Raw genomic sequence first — 14,713 nt, 5'->3', positions numbered from 1 at the left:
TCTGGTTGCATTAGAACTCACTATGGAGATCAAGCTGGCCTCAAATTCAGAGATCCTCCTGCCTCTGCCTTCTAAATTCTGAGATTAAAGGCATGTGCCACCATGCTTGGCCTCTTCTTGATCCCAATTCCCCAGGATCTTTTTCCTACCTCTGCTCCTGTAGCCACTTCTTCTGCAGCTCCAGACATGACTCCCAGTGTGTAGAAGGAGAAGACGCATAACTCACGAGTACAGACAGCTGGCTAAAGGGACACATAAAACAGTGGAGCTATGGGTGTGCGTATTGAGAAGATGTAGGGCAAGATCGAACTGACTTTATACAATTCTAGAGTAAGGCAAGAGTCTGAGATGGGCAGGGTATGTTGAAGGGGACTGTCAATCAAAATTTACATGTCTTACTAGTAAGTTCCAGTACTTTGTCTATCTATAAAGTTTTCTCTGGTTCTGAAGGTAGTTAGAGATTCTCTCTTCTGAGTTTCCAGAACACTGCTCCTTAGTCCTAAATATATACACATAGATTATAATTTATAGCTAAGTGTTTGGCCTACCTACTGAGATTTGGGAGTAGCCAAGTACACCCTGGTCAATACCAGATCCCTGTTTATAGTCCAGAGAAAATTATTTTCTAAAAAAACAATTATTTCTAGAGTTTCCAGGATTGAGGACAGAACTCATCCTTTAATACAGGCCTAGGAAGAAAGGAGAAAGGATTAAGGAAGAGGGTCAGAGCAGGGGCCTATACCTTGAGCATGGACCCATTCTGGAAGACATGCTGCTCATCACAAACCACACAGTACTCATTTAACGTTGGAATCCTCTGCTCTGCATACTTCATAATCTGGAGAGAGAACAGAATCCACATCTTTTGGAATTATAGATGGTTTTCTTGTTGTTTTGGAGATAATGGACATAATTTAAGCTTTTGTAGCTTAGATCTTGAATTTAAACTGATGGCCTCACTAAACTGATAACTCTGTTTGTTACAGTACAAGTAAGAACAGTATGACCTTTGAGACAGAACTCTTAAGTTGACATCTATATCAGATATTTACTATCAAATATAACTTGGAGAGTCAGAAAAATTTAGCCTTGTTTTCATCATTTATAAAGTGGTACTGTATGCACCTCATTGTTATATTGCAAGAAATAAGATTTATCCATGGGAATATTCAAATTCTGAGAGGGTGTCAAGCCTGTGAACCTGAGTTACTGGAACCCATACACAGAAGGAAAGAACCAACACCCAGAAGTGTCTTCTGACCTTCACATAAGTGTTACGGTACACAAGTGTGTGCATGCATGCACATATACACACACTCTCCCCCTCTAATTAATTAAATTTAAAAAGTCAAATTCTAAACCAGGTATTGGTGGTGAATGGTTTTGATCCCACCACTCTTGAGGCAGAGGCAGGTGGATCTCTGAGAGTTCTAGGTCAGCCTGATCTACAAAGTGAGTTCCAGGACAGCCAGGGCTGTTACACAGAGAGACTCTATCTTTGCACCTTAATTCCTGGGACTTGCACAATAAGTGCTTTTACCAGCTAAACCATTTCACAGACTCCCATAAAAGTATTTTATTAACAGGTACTAATTAATCAGTTGAAGTGGTTATAGTCATTATAGACTTTTTATTTGTGGCATGAGAGTATTCAATCCAAGTTTAGATGCTAGAGGGCACAGCTTAAGCCATTTCTACCATCTAAGGCAATTAGCCAATCTCCTACAAACACACACACATACACACACACACACACACACACCATACTAAGAAGATGGCACAAATCCAGAGCTCTTACAGAAATATCTTAAATTACTTGGTTTTAATTTTTTTTTTATTTACTTAACACTTAAAACTTAATTTGTTTTTTGTGTATAAATCAGGCTGTTCCCATTTACATGTTTATGGGATACTTATTTAGCCTCTAAATCAATGGTTCTAAGCTTGTGGGTGAAGACTCCTTTTGAAGTGGAACAAACCTTTCACAAGGATCACCTAAAACCACTGGAAAACACAGATATTTACATTACGATTCATAATAGTAGCAAAATTACAGCTACGAAGTAGCAACGAAAATAATGTTATGGTTGGAGGTCACTACAACATAAGGAGCTGTGCTAAAGGATCAGAGTACTAGGAAGGTTAAGAATCACTGCTGTGAATGCTCTCTCAGTAATGCTGTGACCCTCTTAAGGATAGAATATAAGTTCTCTTTTCTCTCATTTACTCAATCACTACTCAACGTAGTTCTGGGAACAAATCAACTCAGGAAATAAGTAACTCAAGAGCTAGGAGACTTAGGCAGTTGGACGGGTGAGCAACAGAGAAGAGCGCTGGAAAAAAGATCTGGACTTGTTTACCTGGACAAGGAATCCATACTCCAGAGTGGGGATGTTCTTGCAGTGACCACTGACCTAGTAAGAGCACAAGACAGAGTCTGTTAGTCTCCAATTAAGTGGGACTCAAACAGCTCATTCACACCTACAACCTAGGATTCTCCTAAAATTGCTAAGCCTTAGCTTAGATGAGCCTACGTAATCACAAGGCTGGAAAGATCTTTACAAGTTTTTATTAAAGGTTCTGAAAAAGTTCACCTGTCTTTAACCATCTTCAAAGATAGAAATAGGCTCATACAGCAACTTACTACCAAGTAGTAACCATGGCCTATATAATACATGAACTCCTGGCATGCCAATCTCCAGACTCTGCTTTATAAACTACTATCAGACAGACCTGTCAGACATCAGAGTTTAAATACAAGCATTTAATAGTTAAACACTATATCATTCTATACATTCATGATGTATGTCTGGACTTGACTGGAAAGCTCTACCCCACTCCACCCCTTTGAAAAGTTATCATCCTCCCTTGTTTCCACCCCCACCCTTCTGATGCCCACATCAAGCCATCCCCAGCCCATGTACCAAAGGAGAAGTCCGTGCTGGGGGAGGGAGGCCCACGTGCTGGGGGCACAGGAGACCTGCCTGGGGGCTGGGGGGATAGCCAAACACCTCTACTTTTGGGTTCTTCATGGTGCAAGAAATGGAACGATTCATAAGGCGTCCAACTCGGAGCTCTGGTACACCCAGTTTGCCTTTCAGCATAGAGTCCTGTATGATAGGAAAACTGGGAGACCTTCAGAGAAAGAGTAAAGAAAGAGTAATCAAAGCTCAGCAGTGTAGACAAATGCAGGAAGATCTCTGTCAATTGAGGCCAGCCTGGTCTACAAAGTGAGTTCCATGCCAGCCAGGGCTACAAAGAGAAACCCTGTCTTGAAACACACACACACACACACACACACACACACACACACACGTAATAAAACTTGGAATTCACTATGAGCTCCAGAAGAGTAGATCATAGGCCACAAATGATCACAAATCCAAGGAACAGTCTATTGTTATCTTAAAGTATCAAAATAGAATAATAACAATTGTCTTTTATATCATTATTTTTATGTTCTTTAGGTTGTAGCATAGAAGAAAGGCAGAGGCAGAACCTAAGCCACCATGTCATTAAGACTAAGTATGAAGCTGGGCGTGGTGGCACACACCTTTAATCCCAGCACTTGGGAGGCAGAGGCAGGTAGATTTCTGAGTTCAAGGCCAGCCTGGCCTAGAGTGAGTTCCAGGACAGCCAGGGCTACACAGAGAAACCCTGTCTCAAAAAAACCAATACCAAAAAAAAAGACTAAGTGTATTGGCTAGTTTTGTGTCAACTTGACACAGCTGGAGTTACCACAGAGAAAGGAGCTTCAGTTGAGGAAATGCCTCCATGAGATCCAACTGTAAGGCATTTTCTCAATTAGTGATCAAGGGGGAAAGGCCCCTTGTGGGTGGGACCATCTCTGGGCTGGCAGTCTTGGTTCTATAAGAGAACAGGCTGAGCAAGCCAGGGGAAGCAAGCCAGTAAGGAACATCCCTCCATGGCCTCTGCATCAGCTCCTGCTCCCTGCCCTGCTTGAGTTCCAGTCCTGACTTCCTTTGGTGATGAACAGCAGCATGGAAGTGTAAGCCGAATAAACCCTTTCCTCTCCAACTTGCTTCTTGGTCATGATGTTTGTGCAGGAATAGAAACCCTGACTAAGGCACTAAGTATAGCTAAGTATACTCTTTGAAGATGATATGATCATTTTTTTGTTGTGTGAGAGGAGGACTAAGCATTCAATACTAAGCTAGGCAAGTAGTTGCATCCTAAACCTTGCCTAATGCCTTGTCAACTGTCCCACTATCAATAGTGATCCCTAGGACACTAGAAATGTAGCTTTGCATTCACCTTTGGAGAATCACAAGGTACTAAAGTGTAGAACTATAGAACCAGGAACAAAGAATGGAGCAATGTTTACTCCCAGAGCCTAGAAATCAGTACATTCTACATATGAGCAAGAAGTTAATGTCAGGGCAGACCAGAGCGAGTAGGGTTGATCAGAGTGAGCAGAGGTCCTAAATTCAATTCCCAACAACCAGATGAAGGCTCACAACTATCTATACAGCTACAGTGTGTACTCATATACATAAATAAATCTTTAAAAAAACACCAACAAGAAAACCTTTAAAAAAAAAAAAAAAGAAGTGTCTATTACTCTGTCTCTTTATGGCAAGAAATAAGGAGAAGAGCAGAAGATAAGATAGAAAGATGAAGGGCTGGAAGGATGGCTCTGCTCTTGCAAAGGAGCCAGGCTTGATTCCAAGCACCCACATGGCAGCTTACAGCCATCTATAACTACAACTCCAGGGGATTTAACACCCTCCTCTAGCCTCAGAGTGTACCAAGCACACACACACAGTACAAGCAAAACACCCATAAACATACAAAAAAAAAAAAACAAAACAAAACAGGGAAAACGAATACACAGGCCTGCAAAAGCTGGATATTGGCTTTACACAAGGAATGAGTTACAAATATTGAATCAGAGCAGAAGGGTAAGGATACAAAGATGACCAGGACCATATGTATTATTATTAGCAGCTTCAGGTACAGAATTTAGTGGACTCTGTCTTTTAAAGACTAAAGAAATTGACCTAGGCATCTGAGAGGGAAATAAGACAGATATTTGGAAATGATCAACTCTAGGGAAATACTTACTTGGGAATGGGTGAGAAGATGCTGAGGCCAGCTCGGAACTTCTTGATGGTACCACTTGCCTTGAACCAACTGTGCCTCTTCTCCTGCTGGGTCTTCAAGAAATCATTGCTCAGATGCTTCCATTGTTGGGATGTAAACATACACAGGATTCTGGGAGATCAAGAAGATTCAGCAAGATCAGGCAGAAGAATAGGACTAATGGACAGACTTACAGAATATAAGCTAGTTATGATAGAATAATGTATGGCTAAAGCCTCCTTGATAGAACGCTCGCACATTGAAATACTGTCCTAAAGCACCTGCTTCATCCTAGGAATACTCACTCCCATTCCTAGCCCGATGGGTCACAACATTTCTGAGAAACTATAAGTAAACCTCTAGTCTGGGAAAGTTTCATACCACAGATTACCACACTGAGAACAGAGCAGAGCTATTAGGACAGAAGAGACTACAACCTTCTGCTTTGCAAATAGTACAGTAACTATGTCCATGAGATACTGCGAGTGTTAGCTGAATCCCTGAATTTATGGTCTTTACCTTGCAACCCAACTTGAAAATCATTTGTCCTTGACAGGTTCTTTGTAGTATTACTCTATGCTATTGAGATTAAAAAAAAAAAACAAAAAAAAACCTCGTCAGCTTCTTCAATCTCATAACTTCACCTACAACCAATCCATGTCTTTTTCTTCTCATTAGAGAAAATCATGAGGTGTCTGATTCCCTAATTTTTCAATCCTAATACAAAATCTAATTCTACCTTAACTCTTATCTCCAGCCCTGACTTCTCTGGAGACAAGGTGATCCACTTAGTTAAGACTGATGTCTCTATTTGGGATCTATCGCTGCCTCTTCTTGTCTTTAGGGACCATGATCACACCTCCTTTCCCAAACTCAATAAAATACTTCATTTCCCCGCATTTCAGCTAGGCAAGTGCTCTGCCTCTGAATTGTACTTTGAAGGGGTCCAGATTCCTCTGACCTCATTTTTGTGTTTCTTCTTCCCTGTACACCCTCTTGGAGGCTTCTTGGATACTTCAGGTGTTCAGACACCTTCTGCCCTTGATTCTCTTTTCTTTTCACCCTCTCATGCTCCTTCAGCAGTCGTATGTCTATGGTTAGTAAGCCCCACCCACACTGATGCTTATCTCTAGCTTTAACTGCTGCTCTAAGTTATCAAGTTGATACATTGCAAACTGAATGTTTCCTATATTCCAAAGATGCCCTTTATCAGCAGGTTTAAAATTCTTATCCTACAAACATCTTTGTCTTCTTATGTCCTTATTAGCAGTATAAGGTTACCCAGTTACTTGTGCTAGAAACCAGGAGCAATTTTCCAGTATTTCTGGATTCTTAGACCATTCAATATATCTAAATCAGCCTAAGCATTGCGAAGTTTATACTCTGTAAATATTCAGTCTACATATATGTAGATAAACATTCACATATAAAATAAAATGAGTAGCTTTAGTTTTTTTGTTGTTCGTTTGAGACATGGTTTCTCTGTGTAGCCCTGACTGTTCTGGAACTCAATCTACAGAGTCCTGGCTGGCCTTGGAGGGATCTTACTGCCTCTGATTCTGGGAAAAAAGGCATGAGCTACCACCAGCCAACAATAAAAGAACTTTTTAAACAAATGAAAATTATTGTAGCATCTTGCATGCTGACAGAGTGGTTTTCAAAAACAAAATCAGACCATGTCCTTTCTTCGCTAAAAGCCTTTCAGTGGCGGCTGGTGAGATGGCTCTGTGGTTTAGAGTGCTGGCTTGTCTTCTAGAGGAGCAGGGTTCAGTTGCCAGAACCCATACAGGCTCTTACAACCACTCTTTAACTCCAGGTCCGGGAAACCCAGCAACCTCTTCTGGCCTCCACAGGCACTACCACAATTAAATACGTGTAGGCAAAATAATAATACATAAGATAAATCATAAGATAAAGATAAATCTAAAAAGACATAAGATAAATCTAAAAAGAAAAAAACAAAAACTTTTCAACAGAGGCCAACAAGCTGGCTCAGTAAATAAAAACTTGAGTGAGTTTTGATTCCAGGTACCCCCATGGTAGAAAGAGACAATCAGGGGAGAAGGGGAGAGACAATCAACTCCCACAAGTTCTCTTCTGATCTACATACACACACTGTGACATATGTACCATGACACAAACATGCCCACATAATAAATATATAATCAAACCAACCCACCAACCAACCCACCAACCCACCAACCAACCATATTTCAGTGTCCCCACCACCTAAGCCAAAAGCTCAGTATCTTCCTGAATCTGAAGCTTTCATTTCTTGCACTTTATCATCTATATCTCCCGATACATAAGCTGTTTCTGAGACTATGTCCTTGTGTCAGCCACTCAGTCAGTCTATATGAACAATTCTTAGCCATGTTTAAAACCCATTAATCTTCTTCCTTTCTTTCCTTCACTCATAGCCTTTCCCTCCCTGCCACTAGGCCTTCCTCTGTGTCCTTCTAAACGGTTAATCTGTATAGACCTCCACAGGAAGGGAAGAGAAGGTAGGAAATGTCCCAGGTAGGAAGCTGTGCTTCAGTTCCTTTTGTGTACCAAACACTCAAATATCAAACCTTTAGCACAAAAATTTTTCTATATTCAGTACTTTAAACTTGCCTAAGCCCCCTGTAACCCTTCTAAGAAAACCCCAAAGGAAACAACAGTGTGGCCCCGATTCCAGGACTGTACTTTTTCTTAAGCACTGGGTAATGATGAGCCCTTCCGTGAATTTCCAGAAAGTATCCGTCTAGTAGACACCCAAAAATCACAGGCTTTCCATCCAAAACTATAAATCTGGCTCCCCAATTTTATTTTAACTTTTCCTAAGAATATTTGAGAGGAAGATTTTTAGAAGAAAACATGACATTCAAGGCTCTGACACATTTGTGGTTATAGTTTGGACTTTGACTGTCCCCTAAAGGTTAACATGCATGTCTGTGGCACTGTCAAGAAGTGGGGAAGTATTTGGAAGTTAAGAAGTGGCAGAAGGAAATTATGCCCTTACAAGGCAGATTCCAGCCCCTGTAAGTTCAACAGACCCTTTCTACCACATGCTTCCACAATGACACATCAGTGTGCTGTCAAAGATCTAAACAGGGTCAAGCACTGTAGGCTGACACCTTTAAATTGTGAGCTAAAATACACTTTTCTTTCTTCTAGGTTGAATAATTCAGGTCATAGAAATGGAAAGCTGACTAACATACGTATAACTTGGTCTTTCTCCCTCACACATCCTTGACCAAAAGAAAAAAAAATTCTTACTTTTTCAACTGAAGACCTAGCCCAAACCCTTCCTTATTCGATGGCTGGAAAACCTCAATTGATGGCTCTGCAAAGAGAGAAGAAAATTCCAATATGTGCAATCTCTAATTTCCACAAAGTTCAGTAGGGAGGTTTCCTCAGATTCCTGACACAGGAACTGTTAGACACACTTAGAAATATCCAATTTATAACTAAGGATAGCTATGAATGTGGGAGCTGAACACAAAACTGTAATTGACTTAAAATATTATGAGAATTTTGTAATGGGGGTGAGTAACTCAAGTGTTCTTGAGTGTGAATTTGGAGAGAACTGGAGTGTCAACAAGTTAGACATGCCTAAATGGTGGAGACAGAAAATTTGAGACAGCAGTAGACTCTAGAAACTATTTATTAAATGTCAAATATCTTCATTAGAAAGATGAAAGGTTTTGCAAAGAATAAATATCTCCAAAGGAAAGAATTTCACAAATCAAGAAGAATACTATCAGATGAATGGGGATGAAGACTCTATGAGAGAATGGAAATGGATGAGCACAAAAGTATTATTTCTAACTTTACTTCTGCTTCAGCTAACTTAGGACTTTGGATCAGACCACACTCAGGTTACCCACTTGCCCAAAGTCACTGCCCTTTACCTGGTCCATCAAGGTACTGAGAGAGAGAAAACCGTAGCCTCAACACAATAGGTTCTGTTCGAAGGACCTTCCAAGCTGTAGATACTTCCTCCTAAAAGAACAAGAGAAATCACTTTTGGTTTACAACAGAGAGAAATGGACTAGAAGTTTCCTCTATATGACACACACATGCACATAACAGTAGATACCACTGTTTGTTGACAGTCTAGGAAAGTCAGAGATGAAGAATATATGTTCCAAATATAGCACTCCAGAACAAAACACAAAGTCTACATAAGAAAATCCACAGGGCAAGCTACACATATTGTTGGCACTGCTTACATCGAGGAAGCTGATGTTGATGTGGAGGTCAAGGTCCACGTCATCGATAGTTCCATATTCTCTACAGAGACAGACAACCACAGTAAGGCTCATCAGGAGAGAAAGAAAGCAACAGTCAATGTGAAGAACTGAACCTGGCAACAGGAGAAAGGGCACAAGGTGGCTTGATATTTAAGAGCTTAGCTGCATGTCAGGCCATGACCACAGCCCTTCTTACCTCAAAGGTGAAACTAATGACGTAGAAGCATTTAGGAAAAAAGGGAAAAACTAAGAAGTGATTATAACTCCTAGACGCTCCTATCAGCCATGTTTAAATACTCTGAACAACTTTTTATTACTAAACTCATAAATTTATCAGCCCATCACGCCATCAGAAGAAAACTCTAGCTGTTTAAAGATCCTTGTCACCCTGGAGTCCCACCTGATGGACACGGAGTTCTCACTGTAGATCTCTTTCACTGCTTCAATGTCTGCATCAAGCTGTGGGTGTCTATACAGGTCAGCTGCACAGCTCCCCTGATAAAGCAGTAAAATTATTGATGGTAGCAGGGGTAGACAGAGTTAACACAAAGGGGAAGGAAGGAAGGGAGGGAGGGAGGGAGGGAGGGAGGGGAGGGAGGGGAGGGAGGGAGGGAGGGAGGGAGGGAGAAGAACATGAAGATACACCAGGAACAGGAGACATAAAGTGCAGCACACAGGTTCTTGGTGGTAATCCTAACACAACTTTCATGGAACAAGTGTCTGTCTCTCTCTCCACCCCTCTCTAAGAACACTTCAGGTAGGTTTACTTAAAGAGTTTGCATGATTCAAGCTCTAGCTTTTCCTTTCAAACTTTGTCATCTATGTAAAGTCGGAAGCCTCTTCTCTGAAGAGCATTCTGAGAGTCGGAGCGGCTTGGCTCAGAACTGTGTTCTGGATAACAAAGTCCTTTCCAGGAGCCACTTAAGGTTTGATCAGAAGACGACATGACCCTCTCTGGCTAACGAGAGAAGAAAACAATGATTTCTAACTAACGTATGGGTAGCTTTCCTGTAAGGGATATTGTTTACTGTAGGAGCATGACAGTCTTAGGCATGAATAAGGACAATGAATTCAGTTCTGAAAGATTCAGATCAGACCACACCAACATTACATCTCATTTCATTTCTGTTCAGCAGAACTTCTTTCTTTCTTATGTACTCAGCAATGAAATCTAAACCATGAAACACTGAGTTTTGGGGAATGCAACCTCACCTGAACTCCATACAGAAATTCCTCTGATTCATTATCTCCTTCTGAATCATCATCATTCCAGAACTGGCCTTTGATGTCCTGGAGATAAACAAAAACAAAAACAGAGGCACAATCCTTTGTCAGATCCTGTTACTGCATGAACTAGAACAAGATAAAAGGACAGGGAAACAGATCCTCACATTCCTTGGGACAGATGACCAGAGTCTCAAGCCTTTCACACTTTACACTTCTCTCTTGCTGAGTCTAATGCTATCTACAGCCTCACTCTGACTCAGTGGGACAGAGAAAAGCATACCTGAGCTCTGCCTCAGCACTCCCTAGGCTCTTGTTTTATGTTATCGCTGAGGCAGAGTTTCACTATGTAGACCTGGCTGGCCCCGACCTTGCAGCAACTCATCTGCCTCAGCCTCTTGATTGCTAGGATGACAGCTGCAACCCACCACAGCCAACTAACTCTTACCACTACTCTAGCTCCTCGAGTATTTACTTCTTCCCTTCCTTTCAAGTAACCATGTTTCCATACTCTTCTTTCCTTCAACTTCAAATAGCTACTGTCGAAAGGGCAAGGGGGTGGGGAATACCAGGAAAAGGTGGTCAGCTTTTTGTCTTATCTACCCCTTAGATGATCAGTAGTAGAGATGAAGAGTCAGTCCTCACCATTGGGTCAGTGGGTTTCACACACACTCTCAGGTCAGTGCTAAGCAGCACCCCTCCATACCACCAACTGAACCCAGGCCAACGAGATGAGCATTTAGGAGACCACAGAATGAGACGAAGAAGGGGATGATGTCATAGGTGCTGGCAATCTGCTGGGGATGGCAGGTTCTGCTGTGATAGTAATAAGTCACTGTCCTGTGGAAAGTAAATAACAGTTGGGTTCACCACTTACTAGTTGGGTAGTATATACACACATGTATTTTATCTATCTATAGACACATGTAAAGAGGTATAATGCATGCAAATATATACACATGTACTCACGTGTACACACACACACATTTTAGTAGTTCTTTAAGCTGAAAGCACTCTACAAATAGAATATACATCTCTCTGTTCTACTCAATGTTGCAAGTTGGGACTGGAGTGTCTGGTCTAGTTTATAAGGTTACAGTAACCTTAAAACCAAAAGGAACAGTAGAAGGACCAACTGTTAATGCTTCTCTGTCTAATGAGTTCATTCATGAACAGCTTTCACAATACTAATTCCCACCAGCCTTAAGAAGCAGAACCAGATTCTTTTAGCCTCTTTGCTCCTATTTTTCCATATTGGGCCATTATCACTTTTTTTTCTTTTTTATATGTATACACATAAAGAAGAAATAAAAAGGCCTCCAAAGCTGACTTCAATCTTTCTTAATCATTCTTCTGAGACAAGGTTTCTCAACTAAACCTGCAACTCACCAATACAGGCTAGTCTAGCTAGCCAGCTTACTGACATCCTATCCCCGCATTCCAAGAGCTGGAGTCACACGGCCACCATGCCCACCTGACACTTATGTAGGTTCCAGGGACCCACACTCTAGTCCTCACACCTGCATGGCAGACATTTTAACCAACAAGTCACATCCCTAGTCCCTTATTTTTATTTTATTTTTTTAAGATTTATTTATTTATTATATGGAAGTACATTGTAGCTGTCTTCAGACACTCCAGAAGAGGGAGTCAGATCTCGTTACGGGTGGCTGTGAGCCACCATGTGGTTGCTGGGATTTGAACTCTGGACCTTCGGAAAAGCAGTCGGGTGCTCTTACCCACTGAGCCATCTCACCAGCCCCCCCTAGTCCCTTATTATTGCTTTTAAAACTTCAGTTTTAGTTGAGCTCTGTGGCACATACCCAGAGTCCCAGCAGTAAAAGGAGGGGAAGGGAGAGACAGAAGATCACATGTTTGAGATCAGCCTGCACTACTAAGAGGACTCTGTAAAAATAAATAAATTCAAGAGGGCTGGAGGGATGGCTCAGTGATTAATACTGCTAACTGCTCATATAGAGGACCTGAGTTGGATTCCCAGTATACACACCTGGCAACTCATAACTACTATAACGCCGGTGGATCCACCTACACACATTTTTAAAAATAAAAACAAATCTTTTTTTTTTAAAGCAACATTACCACAAGTCATTCTATAACAATCATCTAATTTAGAGTTCTCAATAACACTAAGGATGGGGCTGGAGAGATGGCTCAGCGGTTAAGAGCACTGGCTGCTCTTCCAGAGGTCCTGAATTCAATTCCCAGCAACCACATGGTGGCTCACAACCATCTGTAATGTGACTTGATGCCCTCTTCTGGTGTGTCTGAAAACAGTAACAGTATACACATATACATAAAATAATTTTTTTAAAATAAAAATCACACTAAGGATGCTCTGGTAAACAATGTCTGAGTTGTCATAACTAAAGCAATGCTCCAGGGTCATCTTGAAACCTAACTTTCACATAGTTACAGCAATGATCCAACAGGCACTCCTCCCCACTTCTAATCCTAGAAGACCTCCATCCTATACCACTCTAATGTTAGCCTCACTGAAGCCTTCACTTCCATCAGTCAGGAAAAAACACTCAGCTACGAAATTATGAAGGTTTGAACTATAGATAATGTCAAAGGTACTGTCAGCAGGCTTTTAAAGCTTTCTGCTGCTCTCTAAGTCCAGTCACAGACATACCTATACATTGAGATCACCCAGGGAACTTTCAGCTAGCACACACCCATACCCCATAACCAATCAGTACATTTTAACAGGAATTAAGCTTATATGTTAAATCAGTTAAAAGCTCTACTTATTAGGCAAAAATTAGGAATCACTAGTCTAGCCCTTCCTGGCTCTACATATACCTCAATTTAATCCATTCCAGACTCAGGGTGTTCTTGGTCCTTAATGTGATTCTACCAAGCCTTAGTTTTTTACATCAGTAGTTCTAAGTAGAATAGTGTGCCCACAGCATCAGTGTCAACTGGGAATTTGTTAAAATGCCAATTCTTAACCCTCACCCCCTGAGATTTAGTGAAGTAGAAAAACCATAGCTGGAACTCAGTGATATTCTAACAAGCCTTAAAGTTATCATGCTGCATGATAAAACCTGAGAACTATTCCTCTTAAGTCATTACATTTTCCAAGGGTCTGAAGTCTGTTCTCCCATAGGTAGACCTAGTAATTGGTCCAGAATGTGACCATAAGGCACACACAAAAGCAAATTCCGAATAGCAGTTTTTAAGCTGGCAGTACTATCTGACTGATCAAAAAAACAACATGCAAAAATCAATTACAACTAACACCCTTAGAGATGAGATAACCTCATATCTGATAATTGCTTTAAAAATATTCGGGGGGGGTTATAAATAAGGTCCAATTATATGTATGAAAAAACTCATTGTAGGTCAACCAGAATTTTATTTTCAATTAAAAAAAATTAAATATTACCCCAGTTCCAAATAAAATAAGTGGGAAAAGAGAAGAAATAAATTTGGCAAAATGCTGATAACTGTAAACCAAGCATGGTGGGATGTGTCTTTAATTCCAGCACTCTGCAGGGGGATGGTGGTGCCCACTTTTAATCCCAGCAGAGGCAGGCAGATTCGGTGAATTCAAGGCAAGTTTGGGCCACAGAATGAGCTCCAGGACAGCCAGGACTAGAAAGAGAAATCTTGTCTCAAAAAACAAAAACAAAAACAAAAACAAAACCCAGAATTTTTAAAGGCAGAGGCAAAAGGTTCTCTCTGTGTTCTCCACCAGTGCAGACTACATACTGAGTCTCAGGAGAGCCAAGAGCTACATTTCACAAAACAAACAACAGCAACAAAAAATGGAAACTGATGAAGCTAATGTACACAAGGGTTTCCTATATGCCCTACTTTTGGGTACATAGTTGAAATTTTCTACATTTATAAAATCAAATGCTTTCCCTTTGTCTCTGTGCTCTCTGCTGTTCTTCAAACACAGTAAGAATAGTCCCACTACACATCTTGTCTCTACTGTTCTCCCCTTTAGGATTCCTTTTTAGATATCCACACTCTGGCCAAAGGTCACCTTGACTGCCCATATAAAATACCCACACTAGCATTCTCGATCCCCCTCCACATTGTTTTCTTCACCACAGCTCTGACCACTCTTACATTTATCTCTCACCAGACTGTAAGCTCTCTCTGTATATGAGTACTTT

General features: G+C 40.9%; 1 protein-coding gene across 50 annotated transcripts in view; it reads right to left on the bottom strand.

Annotated features, from left to right (window-relative positions):
• The window catches only part of Parp6 (poly (ADP-ribose) polymerase family, member 6), a 33,144-nt gene that overhangs the window by 16,537 nt on the left and 1,894 nt on the right, over positions 1-14,713 (bottom strand). For 29 of the 50 annotated variants that reach the window (XR_870762.2, XR_003947977.1, XR_001778987.2 and 26 more), the window contains 11 exons: positions 11,211-11,405; positions 10,554-10,631; positions 9,742-9,836; positions 9,321-9,381; positions 9,000-9,090; positions 8,365-8,431; positions 5,086-5,235; positions 2,925-3,135; positions 2,361-2,414; positions 743-838; positions 150-242 (listed from right to left, as the gene is read on the bottom strand). Coding sequence is in view for 34 of the 50 variants with exons in the window: in XM_011242795.2 (XP_011241097.1) it covers positions 150-242; positions 743-838; positions 2,361-2,414; positions 2,925-3,135; positions 5,086-5,235; positions 8,365-8,431; positions 9,000-9,090; positions 9,321-9,381; positions 9,742-9,836; positions 10,554-10,631; positions 11,211-11,213 (999 nt within the window). In the remaining 16 variants the exon portion in view is untranslated. Of the gene's footprint in view, positions 1-149; positions 243-742; positions 839-2,360; positions 2,415-2,924; positions 3,136-5,085; positions 5,236-5,622; positions 5,692-8,364; positions 8,432-8,999; positions 9,091-9,320; positions 9,382-9,741; positions 9,837-10,553; positions 10,632-11,210; positions 11,406-14,713 lie in introns of those variants that run through there. The other 21 variants (XR_003947979.1, XR_003947983.1, XR_003947980.1 and 18 more) reach the window with 2 other exon arrangements.

This window comes from Mus musculus, chromosome 9, assembly GCF_000001635.26.
Source record: "Mus musculus strain C57BL/6J chromosome 9, GRCm38.p6 C57BL/6J".
Classification (NCBI taxonomy): domain Eukaryota; kingdom Metazoa; phylum Chordata; class Mammalia; order Rodentia; family Muridae; genus Mus; species Mus musculus.
Note: the sequence above shows the minus strand (reverse complement) of the source record. Positions and strands in the feature narration are given on the sequence as shown.